At 36.4% G+C, this 19773-nt stretch overlaps 1 protein-coding gene across 10 annotated transcripts in view; it reads right to left on the reverse strand.

Moving 5' to 3' along the window:
* The window catches only part of Csnk1g3 (casein kinase 1 gamma 3), an 85212-nt gene that overhangs the window by 55751 nt on the left and 9688 nt on the right, over positions 1-19773 (reverse strand). For 7 of the 10 annotated variants that reach the window (XM_076912645.1, XM_076912642.1, XM_034518008.2 and 4 more), the window contains exon 1: positions 2631-2951. In XM_076912645.1, the coding sequence (XP_076768760.1) occupies positions 2631-2808 (178 nt within the window). In that variant the 5' untranslated portion in view covers positions 2809-2951. Of the gene's footprint in view, positions 1-2630; positions 3057-19773 lie in introns of those variants that run through there. The other 3 variants (XM_034518010.2, XM_034518009.2, XM_034518003.2) reach the window with 1 other exon arrangement.

Genomic DNA, 19773 nt, shown 5'->3' on the forward strand with positions numbered 1-19773 from the left:
CCCTATATGGCAACAACTAGACTGCTAGAGCCAACCAAAAACAAAATGCTTATAATAACATTTTTCTAAATGAAGAAACCATGGAGGCTTTGAAAAGACAGTAATAAATTACCCTCTTAGTGATCTCTAAATAACAAAACTTAAAATGTCTAATTTAGCTCTGTATGTTTATGTATATGGATATGGGTGTATATATGTAAAATACTTAACTATCCATAAAACAATGACATTTATAGTAGAGGGGATATATTTATTTGTTATATATGAAACACTCCCTCCTGGAGAGGGGAATGAAGCATTACGCTCAGGAAGTAAATGATCTTCTAAATCTTAGAGGGCTGAAACTTCCAAAATTCACAGGGTCTATCCTCAAGGTTGTTCATGGAAGCAATAAACAGCTGCTTAGGGAAGAGACTCTCACACCCACAAGGAGAATGAGGAGGACACTATCCCAGCCACTCAAGCTGCCTGAGTCAGGCAGAGATCTCCAGAAATGCATCTATTCTGAGCTGGCACCCAGGTATAGTGAGTTTTTAGTAATGCAGCTGCCTTTGAGTAGCCTCACACCTAGAGTACTGAAATTAGCTCCAATAAACTCATTGATTCAACAAGCTCAATTTTGGTATAACTGATTTCGTACAAATCTTTGCAGGAAGTCTCATGTCGTTATCAACTTGACTTTTCAAGATATACAGATATAGATTATATATTTAAATAAATATCTAAGTATCAAATACATATATACAACACATTTAGATCCTATATAATCATTTGATTGGATAAAATTGAAGACACTAAGCAGGCACATTGTTTTTGTTTTTGCTCACTCACAAAACAAAAAAAGGAATAGTCCACAATACATAGTGAGATGCTGTCTCATTGTTCTGGTTAAGCTGCCCCACTAAAATTCTTCTGTGTGAACACACACACACACCCACACACATACATACACACAGACTATATATTATAAAAAGTTATTTCTAAATTATGTGGAGAACTATAATAAAAACAACCAAAACCTATACAGGTATTCTGTTAATCTTTTCTATTATACTCATAAATTTATTATTTACAATAACCTAGAAAAATAATTCACAAACACTTTTCAATATATGACCAATGTTAAGAAATGAATGGATGATCTCAAAGTTTAACGAAAAGTAAATAATCTAATTTCTCTAACTCCCAAGTAAGAAACAACTTAGAAAATTCAAATTCACAAAAAACAACCCATAAAGTATGTACCCTTTCGAATATTTTAGTCTTTACTAAATGCAAAAGAATCTGCCAACTACATCACATTTATAGCTATGTACAAAGAATGTCACTAGCTTTTATTACCTTGCTTCTTCATTCATATTTAATGTACATTAGCAACACAAAGCAAATTAAATAGAAGAGACACTATAAATTAATGTGTTTTACAAGATGATAAGAGATAGCTCAGAACATACAAATTGTTTTATTTTCAACAGCAGGTGGGACTCAATGAAAACTGTAAAGCCAATTGTTTTTCCACTTCAAGTTCACTCTTGTGGTCCAATGAGGAGAGCCCTTAATGTACCTAACTACCTAAGTGCTGATTCCTGTATTACCATACCACATTCCTTGTTTCTTTTCAATGGAGACAGCTGCTCTAATGCACTGGGAATAAGATTGACATCTTATATCTAAATATGTCACTGAACTGCTCTGTGGAATCTGGCAAGTCTTCCTTTAGGTTCCTGAAGTGGACAGTTAGAGCTTCAGTAAGCCCAGCATTTCGCAAACTAATAGCATGAGTAGATACTCTGAGATACCAGTTAAAGAAATGATCCTGAGACAGACACAGCAGGGTAAAGGAAAAGGGAGAATGGTACAGAAAAACAAGAAATTCTAACAATGTAAACATCATTAATTTTTCAGTCTCTATCTTGACTTTAAGCAATATATTAAGGCTCTTAGGTGATCAGTTACTTACTATTTTAAAATATGAAAATAGAACCTAATGATTCCCCACAAATGTACTATATAGCAAAAGACTTACTAGAAGCTATGGCCTTTTTAAAAATTTTATTTATTCAGTTTTAGGGGCATTTTTATGGGCTTATTCATGTGTATGGGCTTTTTGCCTACATACATACATACATACATACATACATACACACATACATATACGTACACATACACACACACACACATCTGTGCCCTATGTACTTGAGCCTGCTACTCAAGAAGATCAGAAGAAGGCAAAGATCTCCTTGAACTGGAGTTACAAGTGGTTCTGAGTTGCCATGGGTGATCCGGAAGAGCAGCCAGTGAGTGTTCTGGGCCACTGAGCCACCTCCCCAGCCCCTGATTGGTGTTTTAAATTTACTTTTTGTTGTTTTTTTTCAAATTCTTAAGAAATGAAAATGGTTACTCTCAAACAAATAGACATTCAGATACTTGGGAATTCCTTACACATGAAAGCACAAATAAGAAAGTTTCAAGACCTGTATTCTTTATAACCAGCATTTTGGGAAATAGTGATCAACTAAAGCCCCTAACTATATACTTCAAGAACTTATAACTAAAGCAAGAAAGTACTTTACAAGTGTATTCATTGTTACAATGTTCTTCACACAATGGAATAAACAAAACAATCTTACCTAATCGTAATTCGCCAAAATTGCCACATCCGATTTTTTTCCCAACTCTAAAGTTAGGTCCAACCATTAAAACTCCAGATGAAGAAGACCCAGTTCCTCGAGTGCTGTGCCCTGATCGACCACTGGGCCGTGCCATTCTATCATCTGATTTGTCCTTGTCTTTCTTTTTATTATCCATATCAAGTTTGCGGTACTCCACTTTGAATTCTTTAATCAAGACAAGCAGGATGAAATGGGGTACTGGAAGAGCAGGCGCATCACTAGGTAGCAGAACCCGATGAGCAGCGTCAGCACTCACTTCAGCAGATAGTCAGTCAAGTGACACGTGTTCATCCCATTCGGAAAACTTCTCAGTCGTCTTCTCAGCAAAGTAGGTCTTCAAAATTATCTTCTCAGTGACTGATGTAAGCTGGTGCTGACAGAGAGCTATAACATTAAGAAGAGAAAACTGTCAACAAAGGTAACATATATTTAGAAAATTAAATGACAGGAGCTTAGGTTTATTTGGTGAGGTCAGTGAAATCAAAGCACAGGAAACTCTTACATCAACCATTAGTTTTCTGTACTTTATAACAAACATTACAAAAACAAATTTAACTTTAAAAAGAAAAGTGTATATTTGTGTATATGTGTGGTATATGTGTGTAGATGTTTATATGACTACGAAAATATTGGTGCACATATATGCACATGTATATAAAGGCCAGAGGTAGAAATCAGGTGTTTTATCAGTTTTTGTTGCTACGATGAAACACCGTAATCAAAATCAGCTTATAGAAGACTTTCTTTTGGCCACTGTTGTGAGGAAGGCGAGACAACAGGCATCCCGAGCAGGAAGTTGAGAGATTATATCTTTTTTAAAATTGGTTATCTTATTTATTTTCATTTCAAATGTTATCCCCATCCCCTCTCGCCACTGCTTCTATGAGGATGCTTCCATCCACCCCTCCACACCCACACCCACTCCCCAACCCCCGATTCCCAACTCACTACCCTAGCATTTCCCTATGCTGGGGCATCAAGCCTCCAGAGAGATTATATCTTAACCATAAATAAACAGAGAAAGCAAATTGTAAGTGGAGTAAAACTATAAGCTCTAAGCCTAGCTCCGGTGGTGTATTTCCTCCACCAAGACTACACCGCAACAAGATTCTGTATCCTCCCCAAATACTACCACCATTCGGGGGCCAAGAGCTCAAATATGTGTGCCTATGGGGTATGTTCTTATTTAAATCACTACAGGGATCTTCCTCAATCGTTTCTTGAGCTCAGGTGCCTCTTATAAACCCAGTGTTCACAGATTGGCTAGGCTGGCAGGACAACAGGGATCCCTTTGCCCGTGCCCCTTCCAGTGATAGGGCTACAGAGGTGAACATAGGCCCAGCCTTTGACATGACTGCTGAAGACCCACACACAGGTCCTCCCGCCCATGCAGGAGGGGCTCTGCCACCTGAGGCATCTCCCCATCCCCACAAACACAAAACCTAAAAATCAGGGATTTGGTTGTTTTAAAATAACAAAGTAGAATAAAGTATTCATAAAACAGTATACACTGCCTAGCCCAGAGACTACAATTTAAAAGTTATTTCAACTTTAAAAAAAAAAAAAAAAAAAAAAAAAAAAAAAAAAAAAAAAGACTACTCAAAGTCTGGGAAATCAATATAAATCTTCTATTTAAAAGCAGAAAAATAGAACATGTTTTGAAATTTTAAATATTAAAGTATTTTCTTCACTATTACGTACTTAATTTTTAGACTTTTCAAAAGGATGTTCTCATTCTGTCTTCATTTACTCAAATATTTATTATTCTTTATATATAGAAAAGAGTCACAGAACTGGTGATATAAGAACATAGTATTCCTATGTCTCAAGGAAAAAAAATGTTTTATGTAACACTCAAACTAAGTCTTTAAAAATAGTAATTTCACAAAACTAAGAAATGTTGGAGAAGATAGGTATTAAAGTTTCTTTCAGAGACGGGTCTTATTATGTATCACTGCCTAGTCTCAAACTTGGAGTCTTCCTGACTCAGACTCCCAAGTTCCAGCCATATACCACCATGTCACATGAATATACATGTACTGATCATATTGCAATATACAGATGAAAACTCTAAAGGCATTTAAAAAAAAATTGGAGACTTTGAAAAGAATAATCACACGTTTCCTTTAGAAATCTCAGCTATCAAATACATGTGTATTCTGTGGCTAGTCTGTCAGCTGTTATTACACGAACACCTATTTTCATCTAAATCCATTCTTTTCAGCAACAGTTTCAAGCTAGGTTGTAGTAACACATGTGTCAATGCCCTGACTGGGCTACACAGAGAAACATGGAAGGAAGAACTCCTCAAAATGTGACTTTTGTAAAGATCTGTAGAATCAACATAATGCCAAGCGACAGGTCAGTGAGTTTGTTTTCTAGACAAACTGTCCCTAGAGCCACTATGAAAATGCACAATCTAGAATAAACAATCTCAAACCACAAAAACAAAATTAAATACAACAGCACCTAATTTCAAGGCTGACTAGAAAGCTACAGTAATCAAGACAATATGACACTACTACAGAACAGGTAAATGAAACAGCAGAGTCCAAAACTGGATCACACCAACGGACAGCTGATTTTCTACTAATTCAACAGTGACATGGGTAACAACTATACACCTATGTGAGAAAAAAATGAACCCTGCTTCAACCCATGAAAGAATGGTATGTAGTGAATCATATATCTAAACACAAATATTAGAATCATAAAGGAAAATAGGTTTGTAAGCTTGCGGTATAGAAAAGAAAAATAAAAATTAGAACTGAACAGAACATCAAATATTAAGGGAAATTATTTCACATACTTATGAATATGCATTAATATACTACAATTAAAATAGTTTTTATCTTTTTATATTAAAAAAGATAACTTGCACAAAGAATGTAGGCAAATAACCAATAAATATATGAAATCTTGCCTAATATCATACTTACCATGGGAATACAAATTAAAACCATAAAAGTATCATTTCATAAATAAATAAAGCAAAACTTAAGACTGAAAGTCTACTGATAGCAATGCTAATAGAAATTAAGAACAAGTAGACCTGTCATTAACCACTGGTGTACATATTAAATAGCATGACAATGGAACCAGTTTGACAGTTTCTTATGTAGTAAAATGTGTATTTAGTCTGACCTATCAATAAAACAATGTATTTAGAGAGATTTGTCACCCATTTTCATTGTAGCCTTATTTATAATAACCAAAACTGGACACAAAGTATTCTCAACAGAAGGATAAACAAATTGGTATACTCATGTAAGAGGATACTATTTGAATCAGGGGGAGGTGGAAAGACATCAGGCACAACTGAGTTCTGGTTATTGCAATCCTAGAAGCAGCAGAACTAAGCTATGGAAACAGAAATCAGAGCAGCGCTTTACTAAGACAGAGTGGTTGTCTGGAAAATACAGAGAAACTTCCTGGTGGAAGGAAGCGTGTGTTCTGTACCTTTACTATCAGGAGTTACAGGTGGCTATCTAGATATTTGCCAAAGCATAAAACAAAACTTAAAAGCTGCACATTGTGTTATATGTATCTTGTGCCTCAAAATGTGACTTTTAAAATAATAGATGGGCTGATAGGATAGCTGAGAGGGTAAAGGCATTGTGCTCCAACTCCCACAAACTGTCCTCTGACCTCTACACATACACACATGCACATGTGTATACACAGAAATATATATAATTAAAAATAAACATTAACAATGCTCACATAATAAAAATTAAGCACAATATCTCAAAGTATAACATATCCTTTGTACTTTTGCATAAAATGCAAAATTAAAATGCAGCTAATTTAAATAATTAATGAACATAGCAATATTTTTTAAACATTTAAAAAAATTCCTTCTCTGCTTTTTTCCATTAAAAAAATTATTTTCTTTTGGTAAATTTTTCCACTTTCAATATATAGCTTTTCACTTTATTCAAAATTAAAGAATCCACACAAATGAAGTGAAAATGTTCCAGAGATATTCATGTATTTCTCATTCCTCAGCCATTTGCCCTTCCCAGAGGTAACTACTACTCTCAGTTTCCTGAGTGTGCTTCTTTTCGGTAAAGCCTGGGGATGCATATCTGTGTACAGAAAGACTGTAGACTACTCTGTGTAATGGGTACACAGGAAGACTTTCAAGAGCATGCATTTCCACAACAGAAACAGAAAGTAAAAGCGTATCATTCCACTTAAGAGTGTTTACCTCTCCCTCCATGCCCTTCCAGCCCAGATGAAGCCTACAACAGGGGAAGCAGAGCAGCATGATGGAGGAGAGCAGAGCCAAGATACAGCCCTAAATCCCTTCCCTGGTAGGGGACCCAGAACTGGGAAATCAGTAGACAAGTAGGAGGCAGTGGATTAGCTTTAGTAGAGCCTAAAGAATAAACAGGCTTCAGTAACAGCTGAAAATGAGTCCATCCTCAAAATGGAACTTTCTGATAATAAAAACAAAGCAATAGAAATTAACTAGCAAATCATTCACAGCAGGTAAGGGGGACAAGTCAAAGAACATGACAACAACGATCACTAAGAAACTAAGACGTGCCCTATTTTACCTCATTCAGTTCAGAACATTTAAGAAACTATTCATAAACTTGTAATAAAAAATTCTTACTTTTAAAACTATTTTTTAGAAATTAAATAGTTTAAAATTAAGATTCTCGGGTATAACAACAGGAGAGACAGCTCAGTGAGTAAAAGCACTTGTCCACAAGCTTTATATCCTGAGGTTTGGATTCCACAGAGCCTATGTAAAAGGCAGACACTGTATTATCTGCAATCCCAGCACAGACCCTTATACACAAAAGGGAGGCACAGACAGGAATCTCCAGAAGTTCCAGAACACCAACTACTCTCATTTACGCATTTGTCTTGAACAAAATGGAATGGCAAGAGGTCAACACGGGAAGGTAGACCTCAGACCTATACAGACAGCAAGGCCACACATTGAAAACATCCTACACATACACACATACATACACAAAAACTCCATAGAATCCTGGAGATTTGCATGAGATGGCACATGCCTGTAATCCTACACTTAGGAGACTAAAGGAGATTGCCAAATTCTAGGCCAGACTCAAATAGTGGTAGGACTTTCTCTGAGAGTACCCATGAAGCAGTATCAGTATTAGAAAATATCAGGGTTTTGGGGTTTTTGTTTGTTTGTTTGTTTGTTTGTTTGTTTTTTGGTTTTTCAAGACAGGGTTTCTCTGTGTAGCCCTGGCTGTCCTGGAACTCACTCTGTAGACCAGACTGGCCTCTAACTCAAAGATCCCCGTATCTCTGCCTCCCGAGTGCTGGGATTAAAGGCGTGCGCCACCACTGCCCGGTGAAAATATCATTTCTAATATGCAATGTTTTATGATCCCTGAACTTTTAACATCATGCTTGGAGTAAGGTCAGTTATATATATTATACATTGATACATGAAGTTTTTTACAATAAAGTTGTTTGATAAATGAAGTTTTTATAAGCTTTATTTGTATATAGAACTCTAAGTGCTTTATAAGGGAAACCTAAATACATACCCAATCCCCTCATTCACAAATATAAACTGACATCAAGGATCACTAGACATCTAAAGAAAACTAATATGAAAAATGCTCTCCCTACCAAAGGGGGCGGCGGCGGCAAACTCCTGGTTAGTAAATTATTTAATCAACAAAAAAGAACTTTAAAATACACAAAATTTAAAAAATCCTCTCCTTGGAGACTCTAGAAGGTACAGTAATACATAGAGAAGTAAAGTGACACTGGAGTAAATAGGACTTTAAAAGACAAAGAAAGGAACAATTCTAATAAAAAGTTACAGTTTCTCAAAGGACTAAAGTCCAACCTCTCCAGCCTCTAACTAACAAACAGCTACTACTAGGAAGGGCAGAGAGAACAAAGAAAAAGAAATAAACACTGGATGGGATGGCTCACCACTCTAACCTCAGTACTCTACTCGGGAAACTGAGCTAGAGGAATTACCATGAGCTTGACCCCACCCTGTTTTCTATCTTCCTGATGCTGTGACCCTTTACTACATACAGTTCCTTATGCTATGCTGACCCCCAAATGTAAGTTTTCATTGATACTTCGTAACTGTATTTTTGCTACTGTTATGGATTTTACTATAAATATTTTTGGATAGAAGTTCACCAAAAAAGTCGCAACTCACAGGTTGAGAAACACTGTTCTGGGCAACCTGGAATACAGACTGCAACTTGTCTCAAAACAAACAAACAAACAAACAAACAAACAAAAAAACCCAAAGGAAGAAAGGGAGGGAGGAAAGGAGAAAAGGAGGGAAGAAGGGAAGAAAACCAAAAGGAAAGAGGGGACAGAGGGGAAGGGAGAGGGAAGGGAAGGGGAAGGGGTAGGAGACAGGAGGGAAGGGAAGGGGAGAGGAGGGAAGGGAGAGGAGAGAAGGGAAGGGAGGGGAGGGGAAGGGAACCATCAAAGAAATGCTTACTAGAAGAAAGGCAAACCTATCAACGGTTCAAAGTTAGTCTTAAAGAGTACAAGCCAAGGTCATTGATTTTTAACCTTCAGAATTAATTTTACAATAAAATGAAATAATATATAGACTCCAGCCATGTTAAAGTTATGGCAAAATTAATAAAACTTTGGTTATTAGTGAGGCACAAATAAAAGAAAGGACAGGGAAAAAATTTCTGTTTCTTGCATAGTCGTAAGTAAAAGGGTAAAAGTTTACTAGAAGAAATAGAGATAAAGTTACTATTTAAAGCATCAGAGAAAAGAAATAGATGAGGATGAAATAAAGACTACAGAGTAGTAGGAAGCCAGAGGAGACTGCTGAAACCTCATTTCTCTTAGTGGATAATTCAAAGACAGCACAAAATCTGACAGTGGAAAGAGCTGAAGACTTCTTAATCTGAAATGCACAACTCATCCCTCTAGCATTTTTCTGACAAAAGCATCCACAGTTTTCAAATGGTGACATGATCTTTAAAAAGTAAAGAACTAACAAGGTATACTTTCATTGGGAGTGTAGCTCTTTGCCTAGCACAAACCAAGGCCCTGAGACCCAACCTTAGCACCTAAAAATAAATAAATAAACATCAGAAACCATCTATTCTGAAAACTAAGTAACATCTGTGGTTTAAAATCTAACTATGTTTTTAAGTGTCTAGAATATCTCAATAGACACACTATAAAAGGCCTAAAAATATTTAAGTTAAGAAAATGAGAAAGAATGTTACATACCATTCAGTCTAGCACCCACACAAAATGAATTTATTTCTGCATTTTCTAGTAGTCAAACAAAAAGCACAAATATGACTAGATGTGATTCAGTATGTCTAATTACATTCCAGTTGCTTAAAAAGAACTAAGAAAAGAACTGTAGTACTGTAGCACTGTGCATGCAGATGCAATCAAGAGTGAGACAATCTGTTCAGAGAAACAGTCAAGTCAAAAGATATAAGAAAGACAAGTAACAAGTAATCTTCAAGAGTAGGCATGGTAACTACTAGGGGTGTCACAGAAATACACCCTGCTCACAATTTTTTTATTTTTCATAACAAAATATTTGTAATTCTTGAGGATGTTGCAATTTTTATAACAGATGTTTTCCCCTTAACTAAAATCTTAATCCTTCTACTAAGTAGAAATAATAGTTATTTATGCATGTATAGAAGAGGCTAAAAGATACATGTTAAAAAAACAGGAAATAGGCCAAAAGGATGCTTTTTAAAATTGCTTCTAAGAAGGAGCAAATATGAATAACCAATTGCTTTATTATCATTAACATCTTCAACTTTGTTACAGTGATATCCACTAATAAAAGAGCTTCTAGATTTGAAGAACATTGGCATAGTCTAACTAGACATACAGGGACTGGTATAGTCTAATTTGACAATCACTGATAAATCTTCAAAACAATCAGTATAGTTTAATCATTTAAGATCTTACACAGGGCTGGAAAGATAGCTCAGCAGTTGGGAGCACTGACTGCTCTTCCAGAGGTCCTGAGTTCAATTCCCAGAAACCGCATGGTGCCTCACAACCATCTGTAATATAATCTGATAGCACGCTGGTGTGTCTGAAGGCAGCTACACTGTGCTCATATACATTAAATAAATAGTATTTAAAAAAAAAAAAAAAAAGATCTTACACAGAGGGCTGACCTCTTTAAGGATACAACTAGATAAAACAGAAACACAGTCTGAGAACATGTCTGTGCAGTTATATTCTGCTTCATATGCCAACCAAATGAACACCAATGTGTTTTAGATTTTAAAAAATAATTTATTATTATACTCTCAAAATACTATTGTAAAAAGAATATTTCATACATCTCTAATAAATATTATAATTATAAGTACAAAATTGTAACATATAAAGTTAATATCAAATTGTATATTCAAATCTTATTTGTGACAGTAGTATTTCCCAACAGGTTTGTTACATGAAATAAAAATATATTTGCCTATTATTTGCTTTATTAAACAATAGGTTTTGTGTGTATCCGTGTGTGTGTGTGTGTGTGTGTGTGTGTGTTTGTGTGTGTGTTTGTATGACTGTAACAATAATAAAGAAGAGTCTTTGAATTTAAAAGGGAGTAAAAAGAACATGGGAGGAACTGGGGGTGGAGGGGGAGAAGGGTGAAACTGATATAAGGTATTCATGTATGGAATTCTCAAGAAATAGAAAATTAAAACTATGTATTACAAAAAGGCTCATTTGAAGTATTAAATCTTTTATTCAACGTCTATTAAAAAAAATGTATTAGAATGTGTTTTCAAGCCTCTCTGAAGTTGAAATGAGTGGAGACATTTGTGATGTGATGGCTAGCCACTACATCACATGCTTCTGCTAGCACCAAGTGTCCCAGTTATTGGTTTCTGGCATTACTCCAACAGCAGTTGTCTAAGAAAAGAACAAACACTTACTTTTAAAGCTAAATCATTAACCATAATGTCAAAAACATGGACATCAATTTAATTACATACTACAACAAGTTTTTTTTTGTCTTAAAAGATTTAGAACCTATCATCTAAAATTATTTAATATTTCTGAAACTTGATTTCAATAATGTCCCTGTACATTCCTATGAAGAAAACCCAGGAACTATCTACCCTTTCAAACTTACCACCTAAAAGGAGGAAAAGCAAACAAACAAACAAAAGGAGGAGGAAAGAGAAAAGGTGGAGGAAGGGAGGAAGAAGAAGAGGAGTAGAGAAGGAAGAAATATAAAAGAAAAGGACTACTAACTAGTTTGTATATTCTCTACACTGGATCAGGCCCCACTAGTCCCTCATGGAACTAAATGAATGGGTCCTGTTAAACAGCAGCTAACATGACACTGTCCAACAGAAAAGAAAATGGAGAACACAAATGAAATAAGGAAAATCATATTGTTCTTTGTTGTTTGTTTGTTTGTTTGTTTGTTTTATTTTGTCTACATAGGCCTGACTATCCTGGAACTCACTGTGTAGACCATGGTAGCCTCAAACTCACCTACTAGTCTCTTCATCCCAAAATCTGGAATTAAAGGCATGTCCCACCATGCCTGCCCAAAAAAAAGTGTGCTGAATGAAACCTTCAGTTCCATAAATGAATGGGTGTGTGTGTGTGTGTGTGTGTGTGTGTGTGTGTGTGCACAAAACTGATCCTAAGAGTAAAATACATTTCTATGGGTTATGGTCAAAATATTTCTAGACTTAAAGCTACTACCTAATAACAGAAATACCAAATCATAGTATATTATAATCAGGTATAATTAAGGTAATTTTTAAATGAGACTTTATTAAATTCTAAACTTCTTCAGCAGAAAAAATTTTTCAAGTCTAATTAAATGAATTTTCTAGTCAACCAGGTCTGACTATTCTCAAATAAATAGATGCCATGATGTATTCAGTTTAAACATATCCCCCAAAGGATCACATGTTGAAAACTGAGTTATCAGTGTGATATTAAAAAAAAAAAAAATCTGATTTTTAAGAAGTCCTAGAAGAAAATCATTAAGTCACTGGGAAGAACCCTTGAAGTGATTTAGTTCTCAAAAGAGTTCATTATAAAAGAGTTTCCCCTGCCCTCTGGTGTCCTGTCTTACCATGTGACTTCTCCATTTAAAACCATAAGAACACTCAAAATTTCTCACCAGAACCAAGCCAATGTCACCAGCATGTCCTTGAATCACTAGAACTATGACCTAAATCAACTTCTTTTATTGGGGGTAGGGGTAAAGTCAATGTGTGCATGGAGTGTCGGCATGAGCAGATTTCTGCATATGTTATGTACAGATGTGCACATGTGTGGGAGGCAGACGTGTGGCTGTCTTCCTCAGTTGCTTTCCACCTTATCTTTTTGAGATAGGTTCTCTCTTTGAAACTAGTGCTCACTGACTGACTAGAACAGCTAGCTGGGCAGAAGTTGCAGAAATCCAGCAGCCTCCCTCTGCTGTTCCCAGCACTACAGTTATGGTTGTATGCAACAACCACACCTGGCTCTTTACCAAGAATTTGCGGACTATGAACTCCACTTCTTACGGTTGCACAGCAGGCACTTTGTCAACTGAGCCATTTCATCAGCACCAACTTTCCTCTATAAAAGCACCCAACTTCAGGTGTTCAGAACACTAAGAACACAGAACAATGCACTAGGATGCACGCAGTATAGGTCCACAGTGTCCTCTACATTGGTTGTTTATCTCAATTTCACAGGTGAGTTTGTTTTTTATATTTATTTACGTGTATGCTTACATGTGTATGTCACATATGTGCAGATATCTGAAGAAGCATGAAGAGGGTGTTAGATTTCCTGGAACTGGAGTTACATGCAGCTTGTGAGCTGTCTAACATGGGTGCTGGGAGCCAAATGTGGGTTCTCTGAAAAAGTGCTCTTAACTTCTTAATTACTGAGCCATCTTTCCATAAATGAATATGTGAATATGAACACTCATATTATAAATATGTGAATATGAACACTCCTTAGTAACACATCTTTACTAAAGCCCACATTTCTGAACAGTTAAAGAACTGTAAAATAGTCTCCTAATCATTTATTATATGTACATACAGAGAACTTCGAGTCAGACTCATACCTAATAATTGCCTTTCTAGGCAAGACAGTGAGTTAGAAGCTGTCAGAATCACTGGCTGATTACAGTTTGGGAATGAAGCAGGAATATTTTATCATTCCATCAGCTAATTCTCCAGTTCCAGAACTGACCTGACAAACACTCCAACAAACCTCTTCTACCACAGAACCCTCTGAATTAAAACTACTCTGGCAAGATATATCCAGGGGTCAACAGCAGCAACAATGTTGTGAGGTAACTAGTTGCTTTCTAATTGGTTTTAAGGCCTGCTCCAGAAGAGAAAACCCATGCCCGGTACCATATATCTGGCTACGAACCCATGGATGCAGAGCTCACAGGCTCCAGTGGCGAATTTAATTGCTATTATCCGCTCACCATACACAGTATCAAACCGTCCCCTGAATTCATCTTTCTGCCCATGTATTAGTACATTAGCTCTCAAACCTCAGAGACGTTTCTTTGTGCAGTAGACAATGATAAACACAAAGCTCACATTGATCACAGTATAGAGAATAAGTGTTAGAGAGTATTGAGCCACAAATGGGCAATGTGTATCACACTCCTACTCAAGCCCCAAAGGCTCAGGGCCATCAAAGAGGAAAGATTGGGTAGCACGACTGTAAGAAGCAGAGGTTGGGAAGGGTGGAGTGAAAGTATAATCTGCACCACTGAACTAGGCACTCACAGCAGCTGTGACTGCCTGAGGGACACTACAAGATCAAGGCAGTCAGCACACTAGCACAGCCTCCGCTTCTAACTGAGAAGCTACTACTGCAGCTAGGGGAGGGAAAGTCAGTTTTCTTTAAGGGTGTGGCCCCTGGTAGGTGGACCACACTCCAGCAGATGGCCCCACACCCGTGGAAATATATATGGACAGCACAAATTGTCCTTGGTGAGTTAACTGAGGGGAGGGGGTTCATGAAAAGGGTTGGGGTGAATACACTCTCTACTTGCATGACCAACCTTTTAGTCATTAAAAATTATTCTTTTCTGTTCATCAAAAAACATCATCAAAAAAAATTCATGATAGTTACATTTTATCAAGTCAGTACAAATAGAGAATAATAAAACACTAAACCACTTCTCCAAGGAAAAATACACTTAAGGTTCTATCCAGACTTTCTTTCGTCACAAAAGTTTAACCAACCAATCAATATGCAGGCTTGTTTTAAAACACTTCACACCATTATACATGCACCTCAACTGAACCTACTTAGATGTACTTTCTCCACAACACACCAGTTTTCTTATCCTTAGGAACATCATTCAGCACTTTTAGCAGGAGGTCTGGGGTCATTTATAACAAAATCATGAAAGAAAAAAAGAAAGGAAAGGACTCACTATGAAAAAGCAAAGCCAGGAGATTGAGTCACCTTATTTAACCTCAACTGGGAACACACAGAGACTTTTTTCTATTTTTTTTGTATTCTCCTGTTTGTGGCTCACTGGAATAGCACAGGCAGAATTAATTTGGAGGTTACAAATAAATGTTAGCAAGCAGGAAATTTTGCAAATATTTAATACACAAATAGTAAAAATTGCCTCTAATTGAAAATTTTCTCATTCAAAGTATTGCACCTCATGCTGGGGAGATGGTCCAGTCACACAAGCAGGAAGGGTTGAGTTCATCTCTCCAGCATGCAAATAAAAAGCTAAACACTGTAGTAGGCATCTGTAACCCCAGGCTAAGGCCGGAGGATTTTAAATTGGAGACCATCCTGGGCAACACAGTGAGAGAAATGTTGTCTTTAAACAAACAGACAAAAAAAATGTATTCTAGGGCTGGAGAATGAATTCCAGGGCTATAGCTCAGGGGTAAGGTGCTTGCTATGATAAATTTAAGCCCCATTACTCTTTGAACTCTAACTAGAAACTATGCCATGCATTTGAAATCCCAGCACTAGGGAGGTAGAGACAGGAAGATCCCCCAGAGCTTGCTGGCCATCAATTCTAGCCAAATCCTGAGCCTCAGATTCAGTGAGAGGTTCTAACTCAAAAAACAAAAATTGAGAGCATTTAAGAAAGACACCAATCTCTGGTATACACACACACTTATAAGTGAATAAGAAATGAGAACTAAGTACCAGCAATATGCAACTCCTGGTGATTATAATGAAACCAAACAAGGATGAGGAATGATTGTTGATATCATAAGACATGTTCAAATCTTTCCAATAAAAGCAAAACATCTGAAACTGAGCCCAATTGAACCTCTGCATTTCACTGTCAATATTAAGGAAGCATGGCAGTATTGAGATATTACAATTTGTTAATCTGACGTCCCCAAAGGCACAAGTCTTGCTACCCAGCATTTCTCCCCAGTAACATATTAAAAACTATTTTAAAAAAATCAATGAAAGGTTATTTAAAATGGTAATATTAATTTATATGTCTTTCTGAATTAATAATATTAATTTATATGTCTTTCTGAATAAAGTAGTATGCTGATCTTAAAATTTTAAGGACATTTACAGTTCCAAGACACACCATAAGTGAAATAGTTTCTCATTTATACCATAATTTTGTCTCTCCAAAACACTACAATCCAACAGGGAAAAAACAAAACAAAACAAAACAAAACCTTCAGCTGGGCCTAGAAGTTTGGGCCTGCAATCCCTGCAATGTGAGAGGGTGAATAGGAAAGTTCCCAGTTTAAGAATACCTGTTTAATTTAGTGAGTGTTAGAGTGCCTAAAAAATACAAGCAAAAAGAGGGTAAGGAATAAGGCTCAGTGGTAGAGCACTTCCTTCCATGTGGCTATGCATTATTTATTTGTTAGATGAATAGGTTGCTTCATCTTTTTAATAGAAAGATTTGTATTTTTAAATTATATGTGTGTGCACACACACCTATGCTCACGTGGGCACACATTCCTAGGCTCACATGGGCACACCCCTAGGCTCACATGGGCACACATCTATGCACACATAGGTGAGTAGGTCCTATCACTCTGTATTATTCCCTTAAGGTAAGGTTTCTCTGAACCTGAACTATTCTGCCTATGCCTCTGACAGCACTGACTAGGGTTACAGGCACGTGAAGTCACACCAGCTTTTTATGCGAGTACTGAGGATTCAAACTCAAGTCTTCATGCTTGTGCAGCAAGCACTTTTACTTACTGAACCATCTTTCCAGCCCTCAGATTTTACTTTTAATTTTTATTTCTAGAGTAAGTTTTATCACAATTATTTAAAAGAAAATAACATTTAAAAGCTTTTATTGTTTAAATAAGCTAGTATGAAAACAAGACACAGTTTATGACATGATATGTTTAAGCAGGTAGCAATAAAAGTATACTATGTACTACAACCAAAGTACAGTGCTTTCTGAACTCATGCCAAGTGCACAGAACTGCACTATAAGTTCTAGATCTTGTCATTTAAGTAAGGAGTTGGCTATCTATAAGGTTCAACATGGCTTAATCTAGAATGTGTACCTCCAAGTGCCTGCTATCTTGGTACACTCAAAAGCACAGCTAAGAAAGCATGTGACTGAAGTGTTGACTGGTCCATACCTTTCAGGATGAAAAGAAAGCAAGAACATATATACACAACACTATACCTCACAAATCAGATCAGTGTCATTCCCCTACAGCAAGTTCCTACTTCATTATTAAATGCAGATTTGTTTCTGCTACCTTTATGCCAGGCCAAAAAAAAAAAAATTCTGATACAGAATGCCATAATTTTAAGTTTTATGGAGAACCCTATTTTATGGAATGAAGAGAGTACAAAGAAAAAGGAGAGAAAGAAAAAAGAAAAGGCAAGCCAACAGAGAGGATAAGGATTAGGAAATAAAGGGGGAAAGAAGCCAAAGTAGATATAAAGGTATTTACAGTGAAGTATTAAAAACAAATTAAGGAAGTTCAAGGAAACTAAAACAGAGACACTGTAACCACACCCTTGACTGTCACTAAGGGGGTGGGGAGTAGGGCTGGGAGAGAGTCAAATGTATAAAAAAAGAGGGCTGCCAGTAGGTGCTCTAACACCAAATTATCATGTAAAATACCCTTGGTATAATCCTTGATTTGAAAGAGAGCACCTGAATACTCAACTAAGTCAGACTTCTTGAATGGGTCCACACTGAGCACCCTAACTACACTACACTCTTGGACTTCAGTCAGATCCATGATCCAGGGTTGCTACTCAGAGAAAAAAACTAAAGAAAGCAGGGGGAAAGTGAACATGCAATGAAGGGAGGCACTTTCAGTAACTGTTTAAAAAAAAAAAAAACCTGACAAAAATTAATATATGATCCTCGTGATGTGCATAAACTTACAGGAAGGAAAGCAAAAACTATTAACTACCATCTACTGAAACTATCCATGGAATATACAAATGTCCCTAGTAAGTAGTCTCTGCTAAGAGGCAGATGCAAACCTATCCAACTCCACACAGCTTTCCACAAAATTCTTGTAGTCCCCTTTTAGTTTTCAGAAGTCTCAAGATTTTTGACAGGTGGTATAGGGTCTGCATACATCCCAGTAAGGACTAGGATGATACACAGAAGTCTGAGACAGCACATTTAAACAAGAAAAAAAATCTGGCATTTGACCAATCTATAATGAAACCTACAAATACATAAAATAGGGCTTTAGGAACTAGGGATATACCTCAGCTGGTAGATTGCTTGGCTAGTATGCACAAGAAAGACCCTGTGTTGACACCCCAACACCGAAGGGGGGAAAAAAGGACAGCTGAAGGGCCAGCAAGATGGCTCAGTATATAATGTACCTTGTCATGTAGGAATGGCAATCTGAACTGAATCTCTAGAACCCACACAAAAACTGAAAAGACAGAACTAACTCCAGAGTGTCCTCTGACCTACACAGACATGCCTTAGCACATGCACACATACCAGGTACCACAAATACACAAATGCACATATACATACCACATGTACACATACCACACAAACATACACACAAACACGTGCAAACACCAAGGTACATACATGCACACACAACATATACAAACACAGTTAAAAATAACGTCTCAGAACAGATTTTGTATTTTTAAAAGTCAATCTGTGCCAAAAATTAAAAAATGATATTTTAGAATTTTTATATAGTGAAAGTATTAATAACAAAGTACAGTGCTGTGAAAGTACTCTTTACTGCGTGTTGATTTTACTATGGTACTGTGGTGTTTTGCTGAACTAAAAATAATCCCTGAAAGTCATTCATAACGTTCACAAATAACATGTTCTCCAAATCCTATGTATGCAATGTTAAAGCTCTCTACCATAAATTCTCAAGTATCAGAACAGTTTTTTAAAAATCTAAACCTTACAATTTACAGAATAATGCCAAATCCAAACTTACTACCATGCAGTGTGTGTGTGTGTGTGTGTGTGTGTGTGTGTGTGTGTGTGTGAGTGAACTGAATTGAGCTCATTATAAAATGGCTGACTCCCATTCTGTCAGACCAAAAGTGCTGTAGGGAGTGAGGCTACTCCTGAGCCAAAAATTAGCATCAAATGAGACACAAAAAAGAACCTCAAGTAGCCATCAATTACAAAAGAAAAAAAAAATCCTATTCACACCTATTAATATAATAGTGTATTAATGTGTATACATTTCCTAACTATACTCCACATAGGCAATATACTATGAATATATCATTACTAAGATAAAACTATTTCTACTGAGAAAAAAGCAAAGGTACTACTTGTCATAATATGAAAGAGAAGGAAGAAGTGCAGTCTACTACATGACTGCAAAAAATTTCCTCTTCTGTCCCAGAGGACACTCCTGTGATTTTGTACTTAGCAGCTATAAGAGAAAATTCATAGTTTTGAGATCAGTCTGAATTATAGACAAAGACCCTATTTCAAAACCCAAAGGGAAAAAAAACAACCAACCAATACAATGATGACTTTGTAAATATGATCAATATAACATAGAATGAGTAACTTTAATAAGCAAGCCTTCTTTAAAGGTAACTTTAGAGATATATTTGGTTTTGTTATTCCCTAGTTGATACTGTTATTTCTTCTTGATAAGTTTCCCTTTAACAGCTTTACAAGATAACTGAATGCTCT

Source organism: Arvicanthis niloticus, chromosome 14 (assembly GCF_011762505.2).
Source record: "Arvicanthis niloticus isolate mArvNil1 chromosome 14, mArvNil1.pat.X, whole genome shotgun sequence".
In the NCBI taxonomy this organism is placed as follows: Eukaryota; Metazoa; Chordata; class Mammalia; order Rodentia; family Muridae; genus Arvicanthis; species Arvicanthis niloticus.